General features: G+C 49.8%; 1 protein-coding gene across 2 annotated transcripts in view; it reads left to right on the forward strand.

Annotated features, from left to right (window-relative positions):
- The first annotated feature begins 4,768 nt into the window (after positions 1-4,768).
- IGFBP2 (insulin like growth factor binding protein 2) overlaps positions 4,769-24,931 on the forward strand; it is a 59,807-nt gene continuing 39,644 nt past the window's right edge. The window contains exon 1 of one of the 2 annotated variants that reach the window (XM_065841329.2): positions 4,769-5,186. In XM_065841329.2, coding sequence (XP_065697401.1) covers positions 4,784-5,186 — 403 coding nt within the window. In that variant the 5' untranslated portion in view covers positions 4,769-4,783. Of the gene's footprint in view, positions 5,187-5,327; positions 5,349-24,931 lie in introns of those variants that run through there. The other variant, XM_071810895.1, reaches the window with a different exon arrangement.

Consider the following 24,931-nt stretch of genomic DNA (forward strand, 5'->3'; position numbering starts at 1 on the left):
AACAGCCCAGAGCTGCAGCTCTGCCCCTGCCTCCTGCGGGAGCCCAGTGAGTGCTCCGAGTCTGCTGATTCCTTCCAGTATGAGATCCTGAGCTTCATTTCAGAGAACTGTTCCCACTTCCACGTTCAACCCTTTCTGCTGACCGAGTCTGGTGGATGGGCAAAATCTGATCTTGCACCACTTAAACTTTGCTCCCTCCTGTCTGCCCTGGCAGCACAGGTAAGGTTTGCCCTAAGCTGCTGGGCACCTAACCCTGAGGAGGAAAAAGAGGTGATGCTGGCATAGTGTCAACAGAAACAACTTATTTCTGGGCCATTCTTTTATTTCCTTGAAAGCTTGCTATTTTTGGTGTGATTACCTTAGGAAGCAGCTGGCACTGTGGGCAGGCTGGATCAAGAGGGTCTCACAGTGCCTCCCTACTGTGCCCTGCTCAGCTCACTCCCACCACCTCGATTCAGTGGGCAAAGCTGCTGAATTGTGGTGTCTGAAGGCAGGTGAAGTTTCACTCTCACTTCTCCTGTGGCCAGGGGGTAAGGCAGCGTGGGGCTGGAGTATTGGGGACCTACTGTCCTAGGGGGTGTGTAGTGAGGGGACAGGGGCGCATTTCCCAAATGCCAGCACAGGGAAGGAGAGCTGTGTCTGTGTGTGAGGTGGGATTTCCCCCCAAGCTCCAGCAGCATGCTTGACCTGCTGCTGAGGGGAAAAACTTGCTGTCCGCAAGGACAGGGCATCACCCGAGACCACAAATGCACACGTCTTGTGAAGAGACTTGGCATCTCCGTAATTTGGTTTTATGTCTATTTTGATAGAGGACAGGGATCAGGGCAGAGCTCCTTCTGCTCCCCCTACCGACTCACCCTGACCTTGGGCACGTTCCCCTGCCACCCCCAGGGGGATGGATGGGGATGAGGGATGGCAGACTCCTTGCTGTCCCATTCTGATGCACTTTGCTGTGAGTTGGTGGCAATTCCCAGGTCTCAGAAACTTTGCAATCCTTTACTATGGCCAAGGTTTGCCAAATCTGCAGTGAGAAAGCAGGATGCTGCCCACCAAATATTCACATCAGGCCCAGCATGCATCCTCGTAGCCTTCCTCCTTGCAGCATTCCCTTCCTCATCACCTGCCCCTCACCATGCCAGCTCTGGGACACAGGAGGCTTTCTGCAGCACTCATCATAAAGTACTTCATGTCAGTCTATTGAAAAGGAGGCCTTCAAAAATAATCTTATTTGTTTATTCTTCTCCCTCCTTCCCCCCCCCTTTTCTTCCTTCCTCCACCTCCCTATTACCCACTGAGCTAAAAATGAGGGAAAGAAAAACGCAGGAGGACACATTGTTTTCTCCCCCTCACACCCGGAGCTGTAAAATACTTCTTAATCATTGGGAGCAAGAGGATCTCTGTGCTGGGCCTCCACTTTTTGTTTGCGAGTTTATTTTTCCTAATTCATCCTTGACAAAGGACAGAGCCATAAAAGAATCAAGCAGCACGTCTGTGGGAAAAAACTGCCCTGAAAAGGGTCAGAGCAATACTGTAGCATTTCCAAACAATTCCAAGAGCTAAAGCCTCTGTGAGATGCAGCTTCAGCTTTAACTTGCCTTTCTAGGAACAAGCCTACATCTGTTTGGCAATGCCATATTTTGTAGGGTAAAATAAACCCTTGAGAACAAACAGACCAGCTTATCCAGAGGGGTAAATGCTTGGGAACAGAGCTCACTTGTTAATCCTAAAACTGTCAGCAAAGACCCACTGGAGAAATTATGGCTGGCCACGGGCACTCAAGCTGTTTTCCCTTTGACTCCCCGCCTCCTCCCATCCCCACAACAGCTGTAAAATCATCTTTATTGTTCTGCTGGAGTTGGAGAGCGGGACAGAGAGGTCTCTCGGCCGAGGGCTGCAGCAGCCAGGGCAGGGGGAACATCTGATCCTTTGTATCTGCACCGGCGTTATTGCTTCGGTGGCGGACAAAGAAAATGACGGCTATAAAAGAAGAACAGCCCGAGCACCTACTAAAGAGGCATATGCACAGGAAATCCTGGCTCGTTCCCACATCTGAGCTGCGTAGGGTTTCTTTCCCTCCAGGATCATTATGTTAAATGTCCTCTTGCAATTCAGGCAGCTGAGCCGACAGAGCCCCTTCCCTCCCCCTCTTCTCTCCCTTCTCTCATCAGGTTTCGAGCCCTCCCTGTGGAAAAATGGTTTGTGCACAAGCAGCCTACACAACGGTGCTCACAAGGAATTTGCCCCTGCCAGGAGTTATTAATGGCACCTCAGTAAATGCCCCCAGCAAAATGGGCCACTGCAAGCATCAAGTGCGTGTTGAAAAATCGAGTTTAAATTGTCCCTTGGGGAATGACCTATTGGCCACCTAAAAAATGCAGTATTGGTTCGCTGTATAATTAAGTTCAGGCCATCTCTTGTGCTTACACACGCAAAAACCCAGATGTCAGCTTGGTACGAGTCGAAGTGCTGGGCTGCTTTTAAAGCACCAGCAGAAGACAGACCGTGGGGGCATAACATTTGCCACTGGAAGAAAACCTACTTTGAATACTTGGAATATTTAACTGACTGCAACAGATAATTAGCCAAACCCTCTTATGCTTCCAAATATAGATTCATTAGTCATATGAAAATATCTCATTGGAACCAAATGTGAGTCATTAGTGAAGTCAATGGCAGATCATAAAAAAGGTACCAAGAGCCTCCTTCCCTCCATCCCCAAGAAGCCGTGAGTGTGCGGTGAAAATAATTTGCTCCATTTTCTATTGAACATCTGCTGGCAAATCTGTTTTAAAGGGAGGCTTTTGAGGGGTTGCTTCTGTGCAGAGCTGTGCATCCCATTTTTCCCACTCTGTGATTTGTGTGAGTAACAAATGCAAGGTCTGTAATGGGCTTTTTCTACCTTTTTTTTTTTTTTGGTCTTCTTGAGAGAACTTTCTTAAGTCACTCAGGCTGAAATTCTGTAATACAGAAGAGGATTTTTTAACGTGAAGTGGAATAAACATACCTTTGTTATTTGCTTCTAATTTCAGGGAAACATTTTGTTGGCTTTGAGTTTTAGTGTCCCCTACACTCAGAGCAATGAGTGCTGCAAGCAGCAGTGAGTGCTGCTGCCAAAGGGACCCCAAAACTAGCTAGATTCCTCCAGGAGTGAAATAAGGATGGGTCAAATCACCACCCAGCTTGAGCAAGGTGCAAACAAACAGTGGTAAATGGTAAAGCAAATGGGCAGCTCCTCCACTATGAGGTATCTGCAGCACGAGAGCCAGCCAGAGAAAGGGACCATGCTTGATTAAACCTCTCTAAAACCCAAGTTATTGCTTGGGAAGACACAGGAACCAAGATGGGACCAGGTGCTTGGTGGGATTTCACAGATCATGCTGAACACTCCAGACCGTCTTCCCACCCTGTGCTCATCGATCCCACAAACGAACATATTGTTGTATAACTCCAGGGCCATGAGTAATCCTGAGCTTAAAGTTGTGCTGCACGAGATATCAACAGCAGCATTTTGCATTTTTCTTTATTTGAAAAAACAAACAATCTCAAACCAAAACACCAAAAACTACAGCAGCAAATGTTATAGTGCCCCAAAGGTGATATTCCTTTGGGTAAGGGAACTCAGACTGCCTCAGTGCTTGACTTTAACCATACAATCCCACAACGATACTAACCAAGTTTTCCAGCTTAATTAGCTCGGTTACATTCCCTTGGCTTTATTGTTATTATTTTTTATTAGTGAAAAAAAAATCACCTCTGTGTAATACCCCTTGTACTTAAATTCCCCTGTGTAGCCTGTGACAGTCAGGCAGCAGGGAGAGGACTGTGATTTCACCTGAAAACCCCAAAGCCCAGAGACCTCTGCCTCTGCACCCCTGGCTTTCAGGCACCCTCACAGGGCAGTGCCGCAGGAAAGGCGCTGAACCTGCTGCACATGGCTTTGATCTGGGGGTGTAAATGCCCTGTGGGGAGCCAGGCTGCAGCCCTATGGGTATGTAGCCCTGTGTCTCCAAGGGGGCTCACCTGACCTCAGGGTCCTGTTCCCATGGAGGCAGGTGGTCCCAGGCCCAGTGTTTGGTGGAGGGCTGGATGGTGGGACTGTCCCTGAGCTCAGGTTTTGCGCCCTCATCCCCATGGTGGGACCTGACCCAAAATGTGGCTGCTGATACCTGGCCTGGCTGGAGTCTCTGGGGCAGCAGGGTACAGGTGGGTGGGGGTTTCCTGGCTCTATATGGGGGTGTGGAGATCACCCAGTGTGGAGATTACTTCCAGCACTGGGTATCCCTGTGGGGCAGCATCTCCATCCTTCCCTGTATTAGGTGTCTCTGTGGGGCAGGCCCCAATTCCCCCTGTGGGGCAGATCTCGCTTCCCTCTGGGTTTGGCCCCACTTCTCCCAGCCGGGCAGACCCTGATAACCCGTGGGGCAGATCCTGACTCCCACTGCGGCAGGCTCTCACCCCGTGTTGGTCAGACCCCCCATCTCCCCTTTGGGCCATCTCAAACCTCCTCTGGGGTAGCCTCTGACCCCCTCGGGGGCTGAACCCCTCTTCCCTTTGGGGCAGCCCCACCTCTCCCCTCCACGGCAGCCCTGACCACAACCGGGGGGGCGGGCGTGGGGGCGGCTCTAGGACCCGGCGGCGCCGCGGCGCGCCCGGCCCCGCTCCGCGCTGTGCCGTGCCGTGCTGTGCCGTGCCGCTCGGCTCCGCTCCTCTCCGCACCGCGCCGCGCCGCCGGGGGGCCGAGCGGCGTGTCCACCTGCCGGCCCCGCCGCCCGTCAGTCCCGCCATGGCGCTCGGCGGGGTCGGTCGCGGCGGCGCGGCGCGGGCCGCCTGGCCGCGGCTGCTGGTGGCGGCGGCGGCGGCGGCGCTGGCGCTGGCGGGGCCGGCGCTGCCCGAGGTGCTGTTCCGCTGCCCTCCGTGCACGGCGGAGCGCCTGGCCGCCTGCCCCGCGGCCGCCCGCCCGCCCTGCCCCGAGCTGGTGCGGGAGCCGGGCTGCGGCTGCTGCCCGGTGTGCGCCCGCCTGGAGGCCGAGGCGTGCGGCGTCTACACGCCGCGCTGCGCCGCCGGCTTGCGCTGCTACCCCGACCCCGGCGCCGAGCTGCCCCTCCAAGCCCTGGTGCAGGGGCAGGGCACCTGCGCCCGCCGCCGCGACACGGCCGAGTACGGCGCCAGCGCCGAGCGCCCGGCAGGTGAGCAGCGCCCGGCACCGCGCACCCCGCGCAGCCGGCACCGGGGACCGCGGGTCAAGCACGGCGCACGGAGAGCCGTGCACCGAGGACGGGGCACCGAGCGCCCTGCGCTGCATGCGAGAGACCGGGTGCCGCGCACCGGGACCCGCCGTCTGCCACCAGGTGCAGGGGCAGGGCACTGTGCGCCGGGCTTCGGATGCTGGGGCTTGTGCACTGCGCACCGGGCACTACGGACCCGAGCGCTGGACACGGGATACCGGGCACCGGGCGGGCTTGGAGGGCAGTGGCGGGGCAGCGGGGCGTCGGCACGTCCAGGGGACAAAGGGATCCTAAAGAGTGTCCTAAAGGGGATTCTCCCGGAGCAGAGGGACTCCTCTGGAGGGAAGGGGGATCCATGCGGGAGAGAGTGCAGCGTGGGACAAAGAGGGCAGAAGGGAGTGGCGGGGGGAGGAAGGAGAGGATTGCATCCCTGGGAATGTGGGGAAAAAGGAGATTTTGAGGGTGCTGCTATTCCCGGGAGTAAGGCGCGAGTTTTCCTTGGCATGGGGCAGGAACCCCAAGGTTGGGGTCCGGGGGGGGGGGGGGGATGTGGGGATTGCCTTATGGGATCAGAGTGGAGGTTGGGGTCCTCTAGAGAAGAAAACCCATGGGGGCAGATAAGTGGGAAGTTTTGAGAGATAGAGCTGAGGAGGAGTCCTTCGAGGAGCAGAAGGAGGTGGAAGCGCAGGTTTGGCTTTGGTGGGGGAGTAAAAGCACCCTGGAGGGTGACGGCTGCCCCAACGATATGGGAGAGGCCTCGTGGGAAGACCATGTACTGCCTGGGAAGGGGGCTAGCTGGTGGGCTGCGGGGGCCCTGCAGTGTGGGGAGCCCCTTCCCTACGGTCGCTCTCCCAGCAGAGCCCATCTTGTAGCTGCTGCCGTGGGCGTCCTGGCCCCCTCTGACTTCCCCCGGCCCAGGCACTGGGTGCCAGGGAAAAAGGAGCGTCCCCCGAGGACACAGCCCGGAGTACGGGGAGGGGCGCCAACAGGCTCCTGACCTGTTGCTGCGGTTGCTGTGGGAGGCTCCTGGGGATGCCGATACAGCAGAGCTTGGTTTTAATAATGCCTGCTGTCCCTTGTGATCAGCTGCAAGCTCTTTCGTTTCCGTGGGATGTTGAAAATTTCCGAATCGAGTCTGGGAGTAGAAACCAACATTTTCTCCTTTGAAATCACCCCTACTTGACTTATGCCTCCTTGCTGGTTTTGCCCCTCTGTCTGTGACTGGGTCTCTGACCCTGTTTGCCTAACTAGTTCAGCAGCACGGCTTAGAATTCCCTTCCTTCCTTCTTGCTGAGGCTTTATTTAAAAGTACTCCTGGCTTGGGCTGTACCTCTCAACTTTGCTGCCCTGGAGGATGAGCGTGCAGCCGGGTACCTTCCCACACTGCTCTGGGTACCCGCACACGCTGCCTCAGGTACTGGAAGACACTGCTCCAGGTACCAGCAAATGCTGCTGCAGGTACCAGTGGACATTGCTCTGGTTGTGGGGAGAGATGTGGAGAGGGGGGGCGAAGAAAAGCTGGCAGCAGGGAAAACTTTTGCACCTTGCAGGCTGCTGCCTCCCTGTAGCCAGGCTGTGACTCCTGTGGTCCCTGCTCCTATGCCCCCGCCTGTCCCCCCCTTTTGCTCAGCTGTGAAATGCTGTAGAGAGCTGGGAGTCTGGAGAACACGTTGATGTGAAATCTTGCTTGACTACAGAATATGAGTGTCAAGGGAGTGAGTTTTACACTCTCCAGAAGAAGCCAAGGGCATTTAGATTTAAGGAATCTGGTGCTGACTTCCAGGCTTATGCTTTTACAAGAAGTTGGGGGGGTAGGGGGGAGACTATTGCAGTGATGGGTTGAGAAGTGATTTTCTGAGTTAATGCTGAAATTTTTTTCTTTTATGGACTTTATTTCAGAATTTTTATGTTACTTCACTGGGTTATTTTGCTTGATTTCATTATCCTTATTTCTTTACAATGCATGTGATTTACGTGACTCTATCTCTGTGTAACACAAACACACGCAAATAGCACAGTTTAAGGACACTTTAATGTACGTGGTGCTCTGTAATGTCCATAGGGGTGAATAATAAAATAACTGGCACATCCTTAACCAGTGTTATGTGAAACATGCAGCTGGAATATTCACAGTCAAGCATATCTTGGCAGAGGAGCTTGGACATCCAGAAAAGGGTTTGCTCTCTTCAGATTACAAAATTTTTAACAGGTTGTTGTAGCCATCAGGAAAAACAAACAAATGAAGGAAACAAAACAAAACCCCAAAACAAACAAAAAAACCCCGCCAAAACCAGCCCAGACCAAACCAAACCTACAACCAAAACCAAGACATGAATTTGCCAGCTTTGCTTGATACTCCTCTGCTCAGACTCACATCCTTGCTTCCCTTTGCAGCATGCCTGCAAAACATATACGAGGATTTGCTTTTCTTTTAAAGCAGTGACAATGAAAGCAGTCTGGCACTGGAAGAGCAGGGATTGGAATTCCCTTTCAAATGCTGATGTCAAGCTAGTTTCATGAGTACCCTGAGAGCAGGTTTTTGCCTGCAAAAGCAGGTGTTGAGGCTTTTTTTTTTTTTTTTTTAAGTGCTTAAAGGTATTTGCCCTTTTTCCCCTTTCCAGTTTGAAAAGGCTCCTTTGGCCGATTCAGGGCTGGAGTGCAGAGCTCGTGCTATTCCTAAATTAAGAGGCTGGCAAGTTTTTTTGTCCCTGATGAGAGGCAGAAGGATTGCCCAAATGAAACAAGGAATAAAACTCTGCAAATTCTCCTGCTGTGGCTCCAGCATTGTTTAGTCTTCTGCTTAGGTCTGTAAAGCCAATCCTGAAATGGTTGTAGGTGGAAAGTAACATAAACCACCACGTAGCTAGGAAGCAAGGGATGTTGCTCATTGCACAAGAGGCCTTGGGTATTTTGAAGATGTTGGGAATGTTGGAACAAAATAGCAGCAGTCTGTGGAAATCAGGCTGAGAACCCCCAGGGAGGTGAGTGCACGAACTCCCACCGATGGTGGGAGTGAGACGAAGGCTCAGCACCTCCAGGGATCAGGGCCTCTGAAATAGTTTCAGTGCCATCGGACCACACTCTTTTACAGTTTATTTCAGGTCATTGCATAACAAACTTTACGTACTGCTGACTGGAACCGCCTGAACTGGGGACAGAAGGTTGTTATTGTGCGTTGAAGCTCGCACAGAGTTCATGCCAGCCTGGAGTGTGTTTATTCTCTCAGCACCTCAGCGACATCGGCATGCTGTTTTGCAGATGGACTAAATGATGTGCCGTAGGTACACTGGGACACACAGAGCAGCAAGGACTGTCTGTACATCATGTTAGCAGTTTGTGTCCTGGCAGATAATGTCCCACTCCCCAATAGCTATCTTCTCATCAAGCAGGTCTGGGGTGGCCCAGAACCAAATGAGTCCTGGAGATCCAATGTACTTTGAGAGGCGTTTCAGGTACCATTGGGGTCTCGTAACCTCTCCAAGTCTCAGCTGGAGGGTGGAGATGCTGCCTTCTGCTTTGGCCATTATGAACTGCAATCAGGGGCTTGTGTGGTCTTGTCCAGCTCTCAGTGCACCATCCCTCTCCCTTCCTTCTGCTGGGTTTAGCTGTCACCTTGTGTCAGAGTAGGCTGGTTCAGGAGCTAATCCTTCAGAAAGCTAGCCCCAGGAAACAAGGCAGTGGTTTTCTGTCAGATCAAGGTGCAGCAGGGTGACAGTACTGCTCCAAGGTGGGAACTTGTGCTAGGAGGTGGAGCAGGGCAGATCTGAGTGATGCCAGCAACTGCCCTAAACTCTCTTGCCTGAGGTATGAAAATAGCTGAAGAATATTTATTTACTGCTAATGGAGAGAAGGTCCTAGGAATAAAAGTTGTTCCACTCTGAAAAAATGCCCTTGAGCCATTGTTCAAAGCTGACCTGTTAAGGGATTTTTTTTTTTCCCCTTTTGCCAGCACAGTTCAGTGGGGTTTTTGTAGTATTGTTTTATTTTGTAGTGGGGTATTTGTACTAATTCAGTGGGATGTGCCTCTGAACCCACTGCTAAATATTGAATTCTGCTTTGGAAACTCGCTTTTTTCTTAAAACAAATGTGTTTTTTTAGTCTGTGCCAGTGCAAGATAATCTTTCCAAATGGAAAGATAGCTGTGCAAAGAATGTAGCCCCAGGCAAACTTGAACCTGCAGGGCTGGGGTTGTCTCATTCACCTAGTCAGGGACTCCACTTTGAACTCCCCCCATATGAAAACAGCGTCAAAAGAGTTAACTGTTAAAAACGCAGCTCGTTTTAGCATCCAACTAAAATCCTTATTTGGGTAGCCCCAAATGCCACACATCCTTTCTTATGGGTCAAATGTCAAAACCTCCATTTCCCCTTGGCAGGCAGCTGCTAAAAGACAAGTTTAATGTATTGCTCCAAACGCAGACGACTCTGAGGTTGGAGGTAGCATAATGTAAGTGGAATTTTAACAGCAACTTGAAAACCATGCCAGTAATGCTATTGAGTGCATTTTTCACATCCACTGAATTGCCAGGAAGACTTCTGCTTTTCTCCTGCTTTTATAAAGAAATGAAGCATCCATCATGATCTGCCATGTGCATGTGTGGATCTGTCCTTCTGCCCGCACAACTTCTGACCCTGTCAGTCAAGGTGGCCAGATCTAGCACAGCAGTGGAGGTCCTGAAGGCACCATGTTGCTAAAAAGTGGGCGAGGGGTAGAGGACAGCCAGGCTGAGTGTCCCCTTGTCCTCTGCTAGATGCCTTTTGGGGCAGAAGCCCACAAGCAACAGGAAGGTTAGTTAAGAGTGCTGCAACCAGGTGTTCAGCCTAGGTTATACAAGCTTGAACATTAGTAGGCACCAGAGACGCCGACTGCAAGAACCAAATCCACAAGGGCGTGTTAATATGTCCACATCTACTATAGCAGCTCTGCCCAGGCTAAACTGAATATCTGCAGAGCTCCTTGCATCGGAAGAAATTATTGTAAGTGTAATGCAATTAATAACAGCTCTAAGGATGACATGTGAATGAAAAAAGCCCACAGAGCTCATCTGTCCTTGCTGCCTCTGGGGCTTTGCCAGTAGGTGCACCAGGTGTCCAGGCTCCTTCATTGCAGCTGTGTCTGGTCAAGAGCTAATCAGGTCAGGCCATGAGCTGGCTGTCGTTGTTAAGCATTAAGACAATGAATAACACCTTGTGGAGCAGCTTCTTGAAAATAATGCTACCCTCTACCCCAGTCTCCCTTGAGTTTACTGTGATGGTCATATGAAAATGGTGGTTTAGAGGGAGGGGGAAGCCTGGGAAGATTTTGAGGCTCTGGCCCAAAGGAGAAATGTGTTTTCATGCTATCCCTTGGCAAATGACCTGTTTCCTTCTTGCCCTTTGCAGTTGTTTCCTTTCCCCTGGGTTTCAGGATCATACTCGCTGAGCATAGTGTTTGTCAAGGGAACAGCAAGAAGCCCCGTCTGTGAGAAAGTCCATGTCGTTTGTTTTATCCACATCCAGGAATTGAGCTGAGGTAAACAATTAAGGAGGCAAAACAGTGAAAACTGGAATGCAAGAGGTGTGTTTGTGTATGGCTCTGTGCTAGACCTGGTTCCATAATTTATCTGCCCGATGAGCAGCTGTCACTGTTACCCACAAACACGGCTGGGTTTGTGAAGACAGGGTTTCATCCTGCCGGTCAGCAGCACTCCTGTATCTGCTTTTCCTGGTCTTGTGTTCAGCACTGGTGACCTTGGAGAATCAGCAGTTTCCTTGGTGGATTTTTTGCATTTCTGTTCAGATTGGGCAATTCCAGCTTTCCGAGCATGGTCACAGCTGCCTTCCCTGCTGGGGCTCTGATTCCTTCAGGAAGGGTCTTTTGGTTTAAGCAGACAAAGAGGAAGGCCAAGGTAAAAGGTAAAGATGATTTCAAAGCCCTTCTGTTACAGAAGGAGGGCTGAGCTTGGTGGTGTACTGAGTTTCCAGGTGTAAGAATTCCTGGTTTCTTTCCTTGACTCGGCACAATATGTAACTCCAATCCAGTGGCTGCTTAGCAAACCCCTTCTGTATCAGAGGGATGCAAACCCATGGTCATTGTGTGTACATCCAGTATTGCTTCCAGCCAGCATCACCCCTGGCTCTTCCTTAGGGAGGTGCTGCCTAAATCAGTGCATGTGTGACCACTTTTGAGGGTGTCCTTTAGCAGCACACAGTTAACATGTTTGGCTTGGCTTTCTAATGTGTCCTTGCTGTTTGCATCTTCCAGAAGAAGGAGGTTTGTCCTCTGTGGAAAAGCAAGGCTTTAGCAGATGGCATTAGCCTTGTGGAGAAAGCTGTTTTAGTGTCCATGTCTGCCTGGGGGAGTTGTGTTGTAGGTGTCCCTTTGCTGTGTGCCATGCAACAACATGCTGCTTCATGGGTGCCAAGTGTGCTATGGGATTTGGAGGCTCACCACGGTGCATGATCCTGTTGCGGACTCAGGAGAGAAGGAAAAATCCTTGCTAGGGGTCATAACATGTTGTGCAGATTCTTTTTCGCTGCCTTTTCATCCCTGCTGAGCTGATCTCGTGACAGTTGTGCCCCATTCTCTCCCTGTCCTACTGCATATCCTCATGGTCCATCATACAGGTCTTGGTCCTTGTCTGGAAACTGGGTAGGCTATTATAGGGAGTTAACCCAACCAAATCTTCACTTTTTGGGAAGAATGAGTTTTCTGCCAGTTCAGCAGATTGCAAATCCTATCCTATTATTATTTCCACAAAGACAAGCTACCTTCGGCAGATGTGGTCTACCTTGACTTCAGTAAAGCGTTTGACACAGTCTCCCACATCATCCTTGCTGCTAAACTGAGGAAGTGTGGTTTGGATGATCAGGTAGTGAGGTGGACTGTGAACTGGCTGAAGGAAAGAAGCTAGAGAGTCGTGGTCAATGGGGCAGAGTCCAGCTGGAGGCCTGTATCTAGTGGAGTGCCTCAGGGGTCCAGTACTGGGACGAGTACTATTCAATATATTCATCAACAACTTGGATGAGGGACTAGAGTGCACTGTCAGCAAGTTTGCTGATGACACCAAGCTGGGAGGAGTGGCTGACACGCCAGAAGGCTGTGCTGCCATCCAGCGGGACCTGGGCAGGCTGGAGAGTTGGGTGGGGAAAAATTTAATGAAATATAACAAGGATAAGTGTAGAGTCTTACATCTGGGCAGGAACAACCCCAGGTTCCAGTATAAGTTGGGGAATGACCTATTAGAGAGCAGCGTAGGGGAAAGGGACCTGGGGATCCTGGTACACAGCAGGATGACCATGAGCCAGCACTGTGCCCTTGTGGCCAAGAAGGCCAAGAGCATCTCCCATATGAGGAAAGGCTGAGGGAACTGGGTCTCTTTAGTTTGGAGAGAGGGTAAAGGGTGAGTGTCACGAGGATGGAGCCAGGCTCTTCTCGGTGACAACCAATGATAGGACAAGGGTCAGTGGGTACAAACTGGAATACAGGAGGTTCCACTTAAATATGAGAAGAAACTTCTCAGTGAGGGTGACAGACACCGGACCAGGCTGCCCAGGGGGGTTGTAGAGTCTCCTTCTCTGGAGACATTCAAAACCCGCCTGGACACATTCCTGTGTAACCTCATCTGGGTGTTCCTGCTCCAGCAGGTGGATTGAACTAGATGATTTTTTGAAGTCCCTCCCAGTTCCTAACTTTCTGTGATTCTGTGACCAAATTGTCGACTAAAATATCTTTACTCACCTTCAGCAGTCACTGCCAGCAAGCTGGGAGGTGTTTCTTATTCATGAACTGGCCACGTGTGACCTCATTAAACATACGAGTTGACATCTAATTACAAGTGAACATGATGTGGTAGTTATCCCGTGCAAAGGCTTAAGAGAAAGGGTTTGTGCACAGTTACCGAAGCTTTGCTGCAGCTGAGCATTTGACAGCTCATTGTAACTGCATTATTGATTGTCTTCTGTTCAGTGTTTTGTCCCTCACGTAATTTAGCTAGATACCAGGAGAAAATAAAGTCTCCTGCTGCATCAGCTTATGGTAGAAATAAATTGTTTTAGAAAGGAAAGGGTCAGTAATCACATGCCTTTCTTATGGACTGGAATACTGGGAAACATCAGGTCACTTTTATAAGCCTTAAACTATCCTTTGACATTGCAGCTTTTATTCTGAAGAAAGCTGCACTGTGCCTCTTGGCTGGTAAGGGAACAAGTTCACTGCCTGGTGCTCTCTGTAGTCAAAGATCCCATTAATTCTGCCGGCTGTGAGGAATGATTTCTTGGTATTTCATTCTGGACTGTAATTGAGAGTGACACAAAGCACTGGTGGGAATTGGACCATGTTTAAATCTCTGCTTTTCTTTACAGTTTCTGCAGATAAACCAGCTTAGTTGGGATGAGGGGTTTTCTAATGCTCTGCCCTTGAAATTAATAATGCCTCCAACACCTTACTGGCTGGAGGTGACTTTGGAGAGGAGTTTTTGTGCCTCCTTGCAGCTTGTCCTTATAGCCAGGTGATGCAGGATACCTACAACAGTGATATGCTGTTGCAGTCACTTGCATGGAGTTGTCTATGGGAGAGTCCTGTAGTCCAATAACATAGAGAAAAATCATGAAGCCTTGCTCAGTATATCTGCTTGAGACCACAGCAAGATTTCCCTGAAGGATCTTGCCTTTCAGACTTCAGCCAGGGCAGCATATTCACAGCTCTTCTGGCTAGTTGTGGAAGACAAGGTCCATGCTGATGGACTTCTCTTGGCTTGGTGAGGAAGTTGTCTGATAACCCTCGCACATTTTCCTCTTGCTGTTTTCAAACTGGAAAAGGGTGGGCACCTGATGCCACATCCCAAGAGTTCTTGCTGTTCAGTCTGTGGGAAGTGGTGGATGCAGTGAGTTGTTGAAGGCATTTCTGTGGTTTTGAATGTCCTCCAAGACCTTTTTGGTACCTCCAAAGATCAGGTGCGTGTCCCTCAGTGTGACCTGTTGCCTATAGGGTAGGGAGTGCCCTGTAGTTCAGAAGTCCCAAATTTTTCTCTTGAGGGGAGCATGACAGGTCCTGCCTGACCCCAGTGAAGGCAGAAGATCAGAATCAGTGAAACTGTCCAGAATCCGGCCATTTTTCACCTGGGAAGTTGCTTGGGGGTCATTTCCTGTTTGAGTCCAGGAGGTTTTGTCTGTGGTGCTCAGCATGTGGTTCAGCTGTGAGCTGAACTGTTGGGGAGACACAGGGTTTGCGACTGGCGCGATCGCAGCCCTCCCACGCACCTCGTGTGGAGATACTTTTTTCCTGTGGCTTTCAGCAGGTGAGTGGTTCATCTCCATCTGGTGCTGTTTCATCTGGCACTTCAAAAACCAAGCAGAAAGGGGAGGGGATCTGAGTGTGGGGCTCCATCCTCCTGTGCTGTTGGAGCCCAGAGCTGGTGCAGGGGCTCTGCCCTTTAGCCCGGGCAGGGATGTGGAGCTGCCAAGACTGTGGATAATCCAAGGTGACTGGCTTGGAGGCTCCCTAGGATGCCTGGATTGTGTCCTCTGGGTCCTGGCTGCTGGGAGAGTTTGGTATGGAGGTTGTAGGGTCAGGGTGGATGGCCACCATGGTGTTTCTGTTAGCAGTGAGGCTAACTCAAGAACCCAAGGGCTTTCCATATTTGTTTTTTGTTCTTCCTGGTCATCCTTGCTCACCCTGCAGTGCTTCTGCTGAAGACAAACTCCAGTACACTGGTCAATAATGTCTTGCTTCCTAGGGATTCTTGTCAGGGGTGCTGCAATCCACTCTCTACATGGCAGTTATTTTGCTCTTCTAGGTTTGCAGCTGAACTAGCATGAGGAAAATACTGAGTGACAACACTATAATTAATCTTACCACTGCTTTCTGAAGGCTGGCATACTTGCTCCAGGCTCGATCCCAGGCTCTGGCAAGACACCTCCTAGTCCAGCTGGTCAAGGACAACATCGTTATGGCGGAACCTTCTCCCTGTCTCCACTCTCTGGCTCCAAGAGCATTTTTTTCTGTACCATAGTGCCCACCACTAACCAAGGACCATGAGTTTGATACATCCCTCATATGTAGACAGCATTCTTGCTTCTGAACATCATACGAACCAAATTGATGTAATGGCAGGGAAGTCACTGCAGCACCATTTTGATCTGACTGTGGTGTGAATGGACAGCTAAATCATCTGCCATGATGGAAACTGGGTTGAGGAGGCCTAAAGCATTGGGTATCCCTGGAAGGGGAGCTTTTCCTTTGGCCATGGTGAACAGTGCTTTTCCATGGTTTGTGCAGAGGTGGTTTTGGGAGGATTTTGTTCAGACTGTTAAAAATCCAGGTTGTTATAGGCAGTCCATTACACAGGACATTTTGGGCAAATCTGGGTTTCTGGTGGTGTTCAGAGAATATGACCATTCCTGGGACTGGATGTTGAGACAGCATCAGAGGTACTATTTACAGGCTAACCCTCTAACCTATCACTGAATTTAAAGAGGAATCCAGAATTGGGGGAGAAAAACGAGACTATGGCAAAATAGTACCTTACACAATAGGTCATCTCCCTGTGGGTATTCTGACTCATTTTGTTGTTGTTGATTTTAGTGACTAAAGTAAGTTTATTCCATACTTCTTTTCCCTGCCAGGCCCCACAGATCCTATAACCCCCAGCTTGAAGGAGTGAGACAGATTCCATTAATTCTTTTGCATTATTGAGGGATTTTGGTTGATGAGATTTTTGCCTGGAATTTGTCTGTGGAGGAGCCCAGCTTCCCACTGCCTGCAGATGGGACCTGGAAAGCTCAGCCTCCTAGCTGGGTGGTGGGAATACAACTTCTGATGTCTCCAGGACAGATTTGGTACCCTACTCCCTTCAGAACACCTGTCACTGAGAGCATGGCCAAGGCTGGGCAGGTGTAAACGGTTGGCCTGCAGAGCTTTGAATAATGCTGAACTGCCTGTTTTGGGCTGATTTTGGAGATCTAGACCTCTGTGCACATGCTTGGTCTGGGGGCACTGGGAGGAATTTGGCATGGAGCCCTCTGAGGCAACTGTCTTGTTTAGTAAAACTTGGGCTGTGGGTGTTGGTGTGAGGAAATAACAACATCCACTTTGGTTTCTGCAGTCTCTGTCCTGGGGGCTGGCTGGATGTTGCAGGAGGCCGCAGGAATCCTGCTCGTGACCACAGCCAGATTAATGTCCATTTTGGCAGCTTTTCAAGAGTGAGGAATTTGGCCACTTTCACAACAATGGCTAGAAATTCCACATGAATTAATTAGTTTTATTACAGGACGTGTCCTTCCTGTTCCTCCAGGGCTCCCTGGAACACTGAACTCATTACATGAAGAAATGAAAATAGTCCTAAAAATAAGAACTGGTATCCCAAGCCTTTATGAGGAAGCTCGCGGAGTATACCGGCATCCTCCACCAAATGTGCTTCCCAAGCTGTGGCTTTTGGCCAGATGAGATCTAAACTCAAGTTTAGATCAGTTGGAGCCATTAAAACCGCCCAGCCTGTTCCTCAAGGGTGTCTTCTCTCAGCCTCTTGGCCCCTGTTCAGCTTAAGCCATTCATCTGGGCTTCTTAATTACTCCCACAGTTTCAGTTTGATGCTGTGTTCAGATCTGACTCTTGGATGTTGCACAGTGGAGGCTGCATACCTTCAGCCTTCTGTGTCCATGGGATGGGTTTCCATAGCCCTTGTCCTGCCTTGCAAGGACACCATTTGCTTCTGTGGTAGTAAAGTTCTTGGAAATACTCTTGGGAAAGGGTGCTCTGCATTTGAATTTTGGTCAAGGGCATGCCATAAAAATGTCAGCATGGGACTTTGGAAAGGTCAACTTGAGAGTAGTCAGAATAAGGTTAGATTGAGTAAATATTTTGGGAGCCCAGAGCCGATAACTTTCCCTTGCTTACATTTGTGGGGAGTCAGCCTGTAGAAACTTACTGCCTCTCACGTGGCTTTTTAAACAAAGGTTGTCCATGGACTCAGTGTATTTGTATTTTAATCCCATTTTAGAAGTGCTGATGTCTTGAGCTTCATGTACTGCTAAGAGGCAACTGTACGAAAGACATGCTGTTTGCCAGTTGTTCCAGTGTTTGCTTTAAGATTACTTCAGACACTTATGTTTGGAAAGGGGGTTCTCCATTTGAGTCTAAGCCATACTTTCTGCTCAGCCCCACCTTTGTGGAGCAAAGCTGGACTTGTTTGCCTTTCCTCCCCCCCCCCCTCCGCTCTTGTTTTGGATGAAATGAGTTCAACATGAGAAAACTGACCAGGGAGGTGGTAAAGTTCCTGCAGATCCCACTGAACAGAATGTGGTTCAGCTGGTGCTCAGCCCTCCTGGGAAATGTGACCCCCCACCCTACAGGAGATTAACGCCAGCTAAGCTGACGAAGGGCTGCAACACAATTTTTTCTGCATTAACAACATATGCCTGATAGAAGAGTATAAAATGATAATGTAGACATAGATTTCTTCTAAAGTCAGACAGTTGGAAAGCTTCTGTCTTTCTAGTAATGTTTGTTATTGATTTCAGTCATTCCTTTCTTCCAATTTTCTGTTTATTCTGTCCTTTTATCAGGCTGGTTTCAAGGATTTGTTACCTTAACCCCTAGCCATTAGGCTGGTCCCGCATATGCTGAAACCACCCTTTGCAGATTCAGACCATGCTGAAAATGCTTGGGCAGTGCAGATATAAGCAGGCAGGAGACCAGCCTGGCCAAAGGTCCGTCAAGCCCATAATCCTGCCTTAGATGGTAACCAGTGGTACACAAATTGGGAATTTATGAAAGGAGTATGCAGTGAGCCTTGCAAGAGTAGGAACAGTGCTCTGGAAACCCATCATGCTGCTGATGCTGCTCAGGTCATGATGTCAGGGATTTCCAACGCATAGCCCAGTCTGCCAGCTGCTCACAGAGGTACCTTCTTAATTGTGTGAGCTGCCCTCCTGACTTCTAGCAGTGGGGCTTCAAGCACCGGGGGTGGCATGCACACCATTGTCTGCATACATCTCTGCAGTGACTTGAGGCTTCGGGATAGGAAGATCTCCATGTACGAGGCCAATTTGGGGTTGCTGTTAACAAATACAGTTTGCCACCTGTTCCCATCTACTGCCTCATGCATCTGGGAGCAGCAGCCGTGGGAGAAGGAAGGTCCCATCACTTGGGCTGTGCTCAGTGGAAGCACAACCCTGCCCCCAGGTCTGTTTTTTTCCTGAGTTACATGCTAAGAGAGTTCAGCCTCTGGGTGGTGGTTGTCAGCAGTGCCCTGTTCCTTGGAACTGATGTGCCCGAGCACAGCTGAAATGGCCCAGCTGACCTAAAAACCTGCTTATGATTGAAATGCAGCGGCCCCCTATAAATATTTAACTGAGTCTATGTTTGTGGGTTTTTCTTCTTCCCCCCCATTTCTTCTCTTTTATTGTGCCTGCCTATGTAGAGACTGAATGTATATCCCCTCCGTGGCATCCTGTGATGAAGCTGCATTTTTGGCACTTACATTATGCATCTTACTTGGCCCCTGTCATCAGTACCCATGTTCAAGGTTGACACTGAGCTCAGTGTCACACGTGTGAAGACTCCTGTGGGTGTCTTTACAACTCACTGTGGGTGGCCTGCTGCCATGAAAATTACATCCTGAGATACTGCCAAGTCTGTGGTATGGTTTTGCAGTTCTTCTCTTGAAGCGGTGGACTCCCATCAGATTTAGGAAACTTTTTTAATGGAGAGAGTTCCCAAAATTTTGTCTGTGAAAGAGCTGTGAATGGGTGGGACTTCAGGCTGTGTGGCAGAAAGTGTCTGCAAAGCAAGACCGCTGTTAGTGCGGTAACACAATGAAGAAGGTGCCTCTGTGAGTGGCTGGCAGACGAGGCTGTTCTTTGGAAACCCCTGAAACTGTGGGCTGAGTGGTGCCAGCAGCGTGTCCTGAGCAGGACTCACTGCCTGATGCCAATACCTAGGGCTTGTGAAAGATGTGCAGTCTGCCCGGCACTGGAATAACCCTGAGCCTGGTTGCTCTCTTCTCTCTCCAACCATGGAAGCATGCATGGTGCCTGGAGGACATGCAGTCACAGTCTTGACAGGGACTGGGACATGGTAGACCATGTATTGTCACCATGATGGAGCTGGGAGGTTTGGCTAGGGCTGCTAGCTTCATTGCAGGAGCAATGCCATGGGGTAGGGTCACTCACCATTGCAGCTCAATGAGGAGCAAATGCAATTTCCTCATTGTGACCGTGGTGAGCAGCTGCATTTTGGAGCCGGAGGCATGGCTTTGGTTCCCCTCCAAACGCGGCCTCGTGCAGCATGGGGCTAGTGCAGTGCCATCGTGTCCTGGCTTGCGTGGCATGGGGAGAACTGGGCTTTGGTGGTGTCAGCTGGTTAGTCAGACCCTGAGCAGTCTTAGGCCAGGCTTACAGGCTTGCTCTTTTTCCAGCTAGAAACATGTATCTGTTTTAAGGCAGCCAGGGCACAGAGTAGGCAAGACTGAACCTCCCTGAAAGCTTCATAGCTCCCCAAGGAGCTGGCTCAGGGACAAGTCTTAGACACCAAAATTTGGGCAAACATATGTTGCAGTGCTGCCTGGAGACTTCTGTCCAGGGTCTTTCCTGTAGAGAGACATACCCAGGAAGCAGAAATAGCAAGCAACTAAACGTCATGGTTACATCCCTGCCATCTGAAAAGAACTCCCTATTTTCTTTTGGCTGCGAAAATTAACTTCTCTTTTTTCCTCCCGGAGCCGGCGAGCTGGCTCCAGGCGGCCGTGCCCTCGTGGCGGATGCGCAGGACAGTCCAGGTCAGGCTGAAAGAAAAACTCTCCTACTGGGGGCTTTTCACTGTTGTGTTCCTTTCTAAATAAAATGTGCAGGACTTTTTGTGAAGGCCAAGATGCAGGTCTGTAGCTGGAATAGGGTAAGACTGGCCTCATTTGGGAGCTTGTCTGGGTTTTGAGCTGTTCATTTCCCTCCTGTATCCCCTGAGCTGCATGGGATGGAGGCTGGCATCCGGCTTTTTGTTATTCTTGTAATTAATCTCATCCCTCCCCAAACGTACATCTCCTGCCCTCAGGGACAGACTGGCCATGGGCACCTGTGTTTGGCCTCTATTTGGTACCATGGAAAGCCCCACCTGGAAGTCGAGGAAACTGAGGCAGGTACCACTGGGTATATTGTTCTTGGGGATACTTATCCTTTGGTCCTGGAAGACCCAGTGATGGGATTGTAATCTCAGGAGAACAAGTTTCTTAACTGGACAGCTTGCTACTTGCTACGGTGATGAACACTACAGAAACCATGATGGTGCCATGTGTCACCTATTTTGAAGATGCCAGGCTAAGGAAAACACTGAAAAGGGCCCAATGCAAAATCCCGTGGGATTTTTTGGAGTTTATGTTAATATTCTTTTCAACAGCAGAAGCCTGGACTTTTGTGGGATGAGAGCCCAATGGATAAGGAATGATCCAGCAGTTGCTGAATCCAGGAGCAGTCAAGAGATTGGTCTTCATTTGCAGAAGGCTTTTGAGGGCCTTCTGGGACTTCCTTGGTGCCGAGAAGAAAATACGCACCATTATACCCATGCTGACCACATGCATTCAGGCCATGGTGTTCATCCCAGTCCCTCTTACCTTCTTCCTTTGCTGCTGTTTTTTTTTCCCCTAGGGCCCTGTACATTTTTACCATTTCATTTTTCTGATCAGCAGGTTAATTTTCTTCCTGCTCTCTTTCTTCCTCATGTTTTCTCTTGCTGCATTTCTGCCAGCCTCACCTTCCCTCCCCATGCCTGCTCTCAGATTTACTTTACGTATTTTCAGCAAGGTTCCAGCAGGCTTATTTGGACCTGTCTGGCTTGACGAAGACCTGCTGAAACCCGCCGTTGCAGCAGAGAGGGCAACCGTCAGGGGTATCCTGCCGGGGTGGGAGGGTCAGGTGTAGGGCTCTGCGTGAGCATGTCTGGTAGCTGTGGAGGTGACACGCTCTGGGCTTGGGGTATGATGAAGTCCACATGTTGGTTCCTGCTTGGGGCTGATCATTTTCGTTTGGTTGCCAAACCATTAAAAAAAAAAAAAGGCAAAATCTATAAGGTTTTATTCAGGTAACTCTGAAATATTGGCATTTTCTTCTTGGGAGCACAAAGCAACCTCAAAACAAGCTTGCAAATGGAGAGCAGCAAAAAGAGTTTACCATTTGATGTGTTCGGGGAAGAGCCTGGAAGAGCACAGTGATCGTGTTTGGCTTAGTGAACCTTCTGAGCAGCAGCTGCAGGAGCCCCAGGATCTCTGGATCAGCAGGTGTGGAAGAGTTTAGTCCTAAATGGCTGGGCTCTTGCTGGGTTGTGTTTTCATTGCCGATTTCTGAAATTATGCCATAAACGTACCTCCTTGGTGGAACTACTCGTATGCAGGCTCACCTCCACACAACTGTCCCCAGTACTGACTACATACAGTCTTATATTTCTTTCCCTCCTAAAAGGGCCAAAAAGAAACCTTGGGTTTGACCATAAACAGATCATTTTAACTTGGTTGCTGTTATTGGTGTGATCAAACCCAAACAAAACCCAAACCTGGAACATTTTCTGTATGTCTGGTTTTATTTCCTTTCATCCAGGTCATCAGCCAAACCAAAAGGCCCTAAACAGACCCCAGGTGTTCGCTCTGTCCTGTTTTTCATGCAAACCCACAGTTGCTTTATAAAAACGTGTGCAAGAATTTGAACTACTTTGGGGTTTTCCTATTCACTCTCTTTCTCACAGGCATTTGGAGAGAGCTTCCTTTTCTGTTGCAGCTGTTCTGAGATGTTTTAGTCCTGGCACTCTCCTTCCAGGATGGGGTAAGGAGGAGGCCATCAAGACAGTACAGAGAGTGTAGTGTGACTGTGAACCCGTGAGGCCCTTGGAGGTGCTGGAGCAAAGCCCTACAATGATGTTTTCCTGAGGGACTCATTGACCCTCTGGATGGGGTAAATGTCTGCATCTGTAGCCACCCCTTTTTGCCCCTCCTGCAAACTGAACAGGGCTTTCCTGGAAGCTCATCCCAAAGCTGGGGCTGGTGGCTTGCTGTCATGTGAAGCAGTGCAAATCCAGGGTCTGGACCGTGCTTGGATGGGTGCTCACCCAGTTTCAGAGGGTAGGGGAGCAACTCCGCAAGGGAAGTTTTCCCAGGTTTCGGCGAGTCAAGTGACCATCAGGGCATGTGGGCTGAGAAGGCAGTGGACCTTCATCTCTTAGCTCCTCTTTTCCGGTTACCTGAGGCCCTGTCTCCTCAACATGCAAATTCCTCTCTGCTTTGCATTACCCATAATTCAAACCGGTGCAAATTGCTTTCCTTCACCGCTGATATCTGTTTTCTGACTTAGCATTTCTGCTGTTGTTGAGTTTTGGCCTTCACCCTTTGGGGGCTGGCACCCACTGAACCCAGCTGAGAATGTGGCCTTTTGTGCTGGAGCTGTTTGCAGGAGCCGGGGAGCTTTGCCTTCCCCGCTGCGAGCCGTTTTGGCTGGTGAATGTGTGTCCTTTTCTGGTGGGGAGGGATTTAGGGGTGAGGGGGAGGTGAGAGCGCTTCTTGTGCTGGAGGAAAAATGATGAATGACTCTCTTGTGCTTCTGAACAAAACCAGGAAATCGGGGGGGGAGGCAAGCAAAAAAGGAGGAAATGAGAAACAGTAAAGAGGCCTCCCCCACCTTCATATAAGCAATCACTCCACAGCATCTGGAGCCCAGTAAAAGGGCCGTTCCCAGGAGACCTTGCACTCACCGGCCACACAGATCTCCGTTATTGCAAAGGAGCCTGGGGCTTGCACCCCCACCTCCCCTGTGCCGGCACCCCAAACCAGCATAACTAGGGCAGACCAAAGCTTGGTTTCTGTGGCCATCAGTACCAGAGGTGCATGTGTCCAGCTTGGCTGGGGGGCCATGGTCTGGATCCGGCCTGAGGACATGGTTGCCTTGCTGTTGAACCACCCGGAGCACTCGACACAGTGTTTTGCTGGCACGCTGCCTTGCAGCGTCACGTTACAGCCGTGCAGACGATGCGATACTCTATCTGGTGTGAAATCTGCTGGAGCAGAGTCACCCCTCCTGCCCTCTTCCCCCAAACTGTTTTGGATGCATTAGATGTAGCAGGGATGAGTGCAGAGCAGGTCACTGGTCATTGTGGTTTCTGTCTGATTTTAAGGATGCTCAGAATGGAGTTAGTGTCTCGAGAAACCCTGACGTAAGTTATTTAGTTAAAATGATGCAGGAATACACAACTCTGGTGGCGCTGGAGGTGATGGCACTTCAGCACGAGCCATGGCTTATAAGGTCACCATGCAGAGCGTGGTCCAGCAAAGCTCTGCTGAGGCTTGTTCTCGCATAGCCACATCCACCTCTATCCCTGCAAGGTGTTCAAGGCAGGTGGCTCAGTCTCAAGAAGCTCCTTCACTATTAAAAACTGTATCTGGTAGAGACCTTAACAAGCCAAACACTTCCTTGCTGTAACCTCACTGGTGTTACTGGTTTACTCATTGTGGAAGGGGCTTGTTGGCTATGGGAAAACTGTTCCTGAATGTTGCTTTAAAACCATAATATAGGTTTTGAAAGTAGAGACACTGTGAGGGGAGCAACTCTCATTCACTTTCAGCTGGAGCTGACTATAGTGTAAGTAGCTGAGAATCCTCATCATGCTGGCCCAAACACCAGCTGCTAATTTGGTTCTAGCTTTTATCCCTCTGTTGTCTCCGTCAAGTCCCACCTGAGTTTAAATGTTAGGTGGGGACAAGCAGGGAGCCTGGCTGTTTCTCCTTTTCAGGCTGAGGCTGCAGAGGAGCTCTTCTTTGCCTGCATGTAGATCTGTTAGGTGTGGTTTGCCAGCTGTTGTCCTTTGTGGTGAGGATGATGACATGGCATTTGGGTCCTGCTTGGCGATTTTCAGTATTCAGGTGTCTGTAGGAGAATTGTTAGTAACAGTATTAATGCAGGTACTGTGGACCCTCTATCCTGCTTTTATTTCTTGTATTCAGAGAGTATATTTTCAACCAGACTTTAGTTCAGTGCTTCTGTGGCCCTGTTCTCATTCTTGTGAATCTGGAGGGTATGATGCATCTCTGAAGGATATATTTGCTGTCCTGTGTGAGCATAAGGAGAGAAAGTTTCCTCTCATGAAAAGATCAGTCTAAATCAGCACTTTGGATATTTGCAGTTGCTTCGAAGTTCCCACTAATCACCTTGTGAGCAGAAGGGGATCCTCATCCTGTTTCACAAATGGAGTGTCCTCAATATGTAACTCTGCTTGATATGTTCCCAAAGGACCTTCCTTTTGAGGGGCTAGGGACAGGGATGGCTGGACTTGTGGAAGGGGTTGTGAGTGCTCACGTGGAGGAAAAACAGAAACACTCTAGTTGCAGAGGAGGTACAGACACCATGCTGTTGTGGGAGAAGACAAAGAATAAAATGAGGTTGTATCCTTGCAAAGTGGTATCTTCAGTTTTTCCCTAATTAGTTAATGGTGGTGTTGGAGGCAATGCTAGGGATTTGGGCTGTTCAGCTGGGCTCAAGAGGAAAAGCAACATTGCTCTTAAGCTGAGAGCAGCTCTCAGGGTTGTGCAGTCTCTAGAGGGAAGTGCCAAGAGGGACAGCACTGCAAAAAGTCTCAGGTCTTCTTTCCACAACCCACAGGTTAGTGCCAGCAGTGCCCATAGGAGCCTGGTGAGGAGTGTCTGGTCCTTGAAGGAGGGCAGTGTACGATTTCCCCCATACCTCCTTTTAGATTTATAC

The sequence above is a fragment of the Patagioenas fasciata genome, chromosome 7 (assembly GCF_037038585.1).
Source record: "Patagioenas fasciata isolate bPatFas1 chromosome 7, bPatFas1.hap1, whole genome shotgun sequence".
Lineage (NCBI taxonomy): Eukaryota > Metazoa > Chordata > Aves > Columbiformes > Columbidae > Patagioenas > Patagioenas fasciata.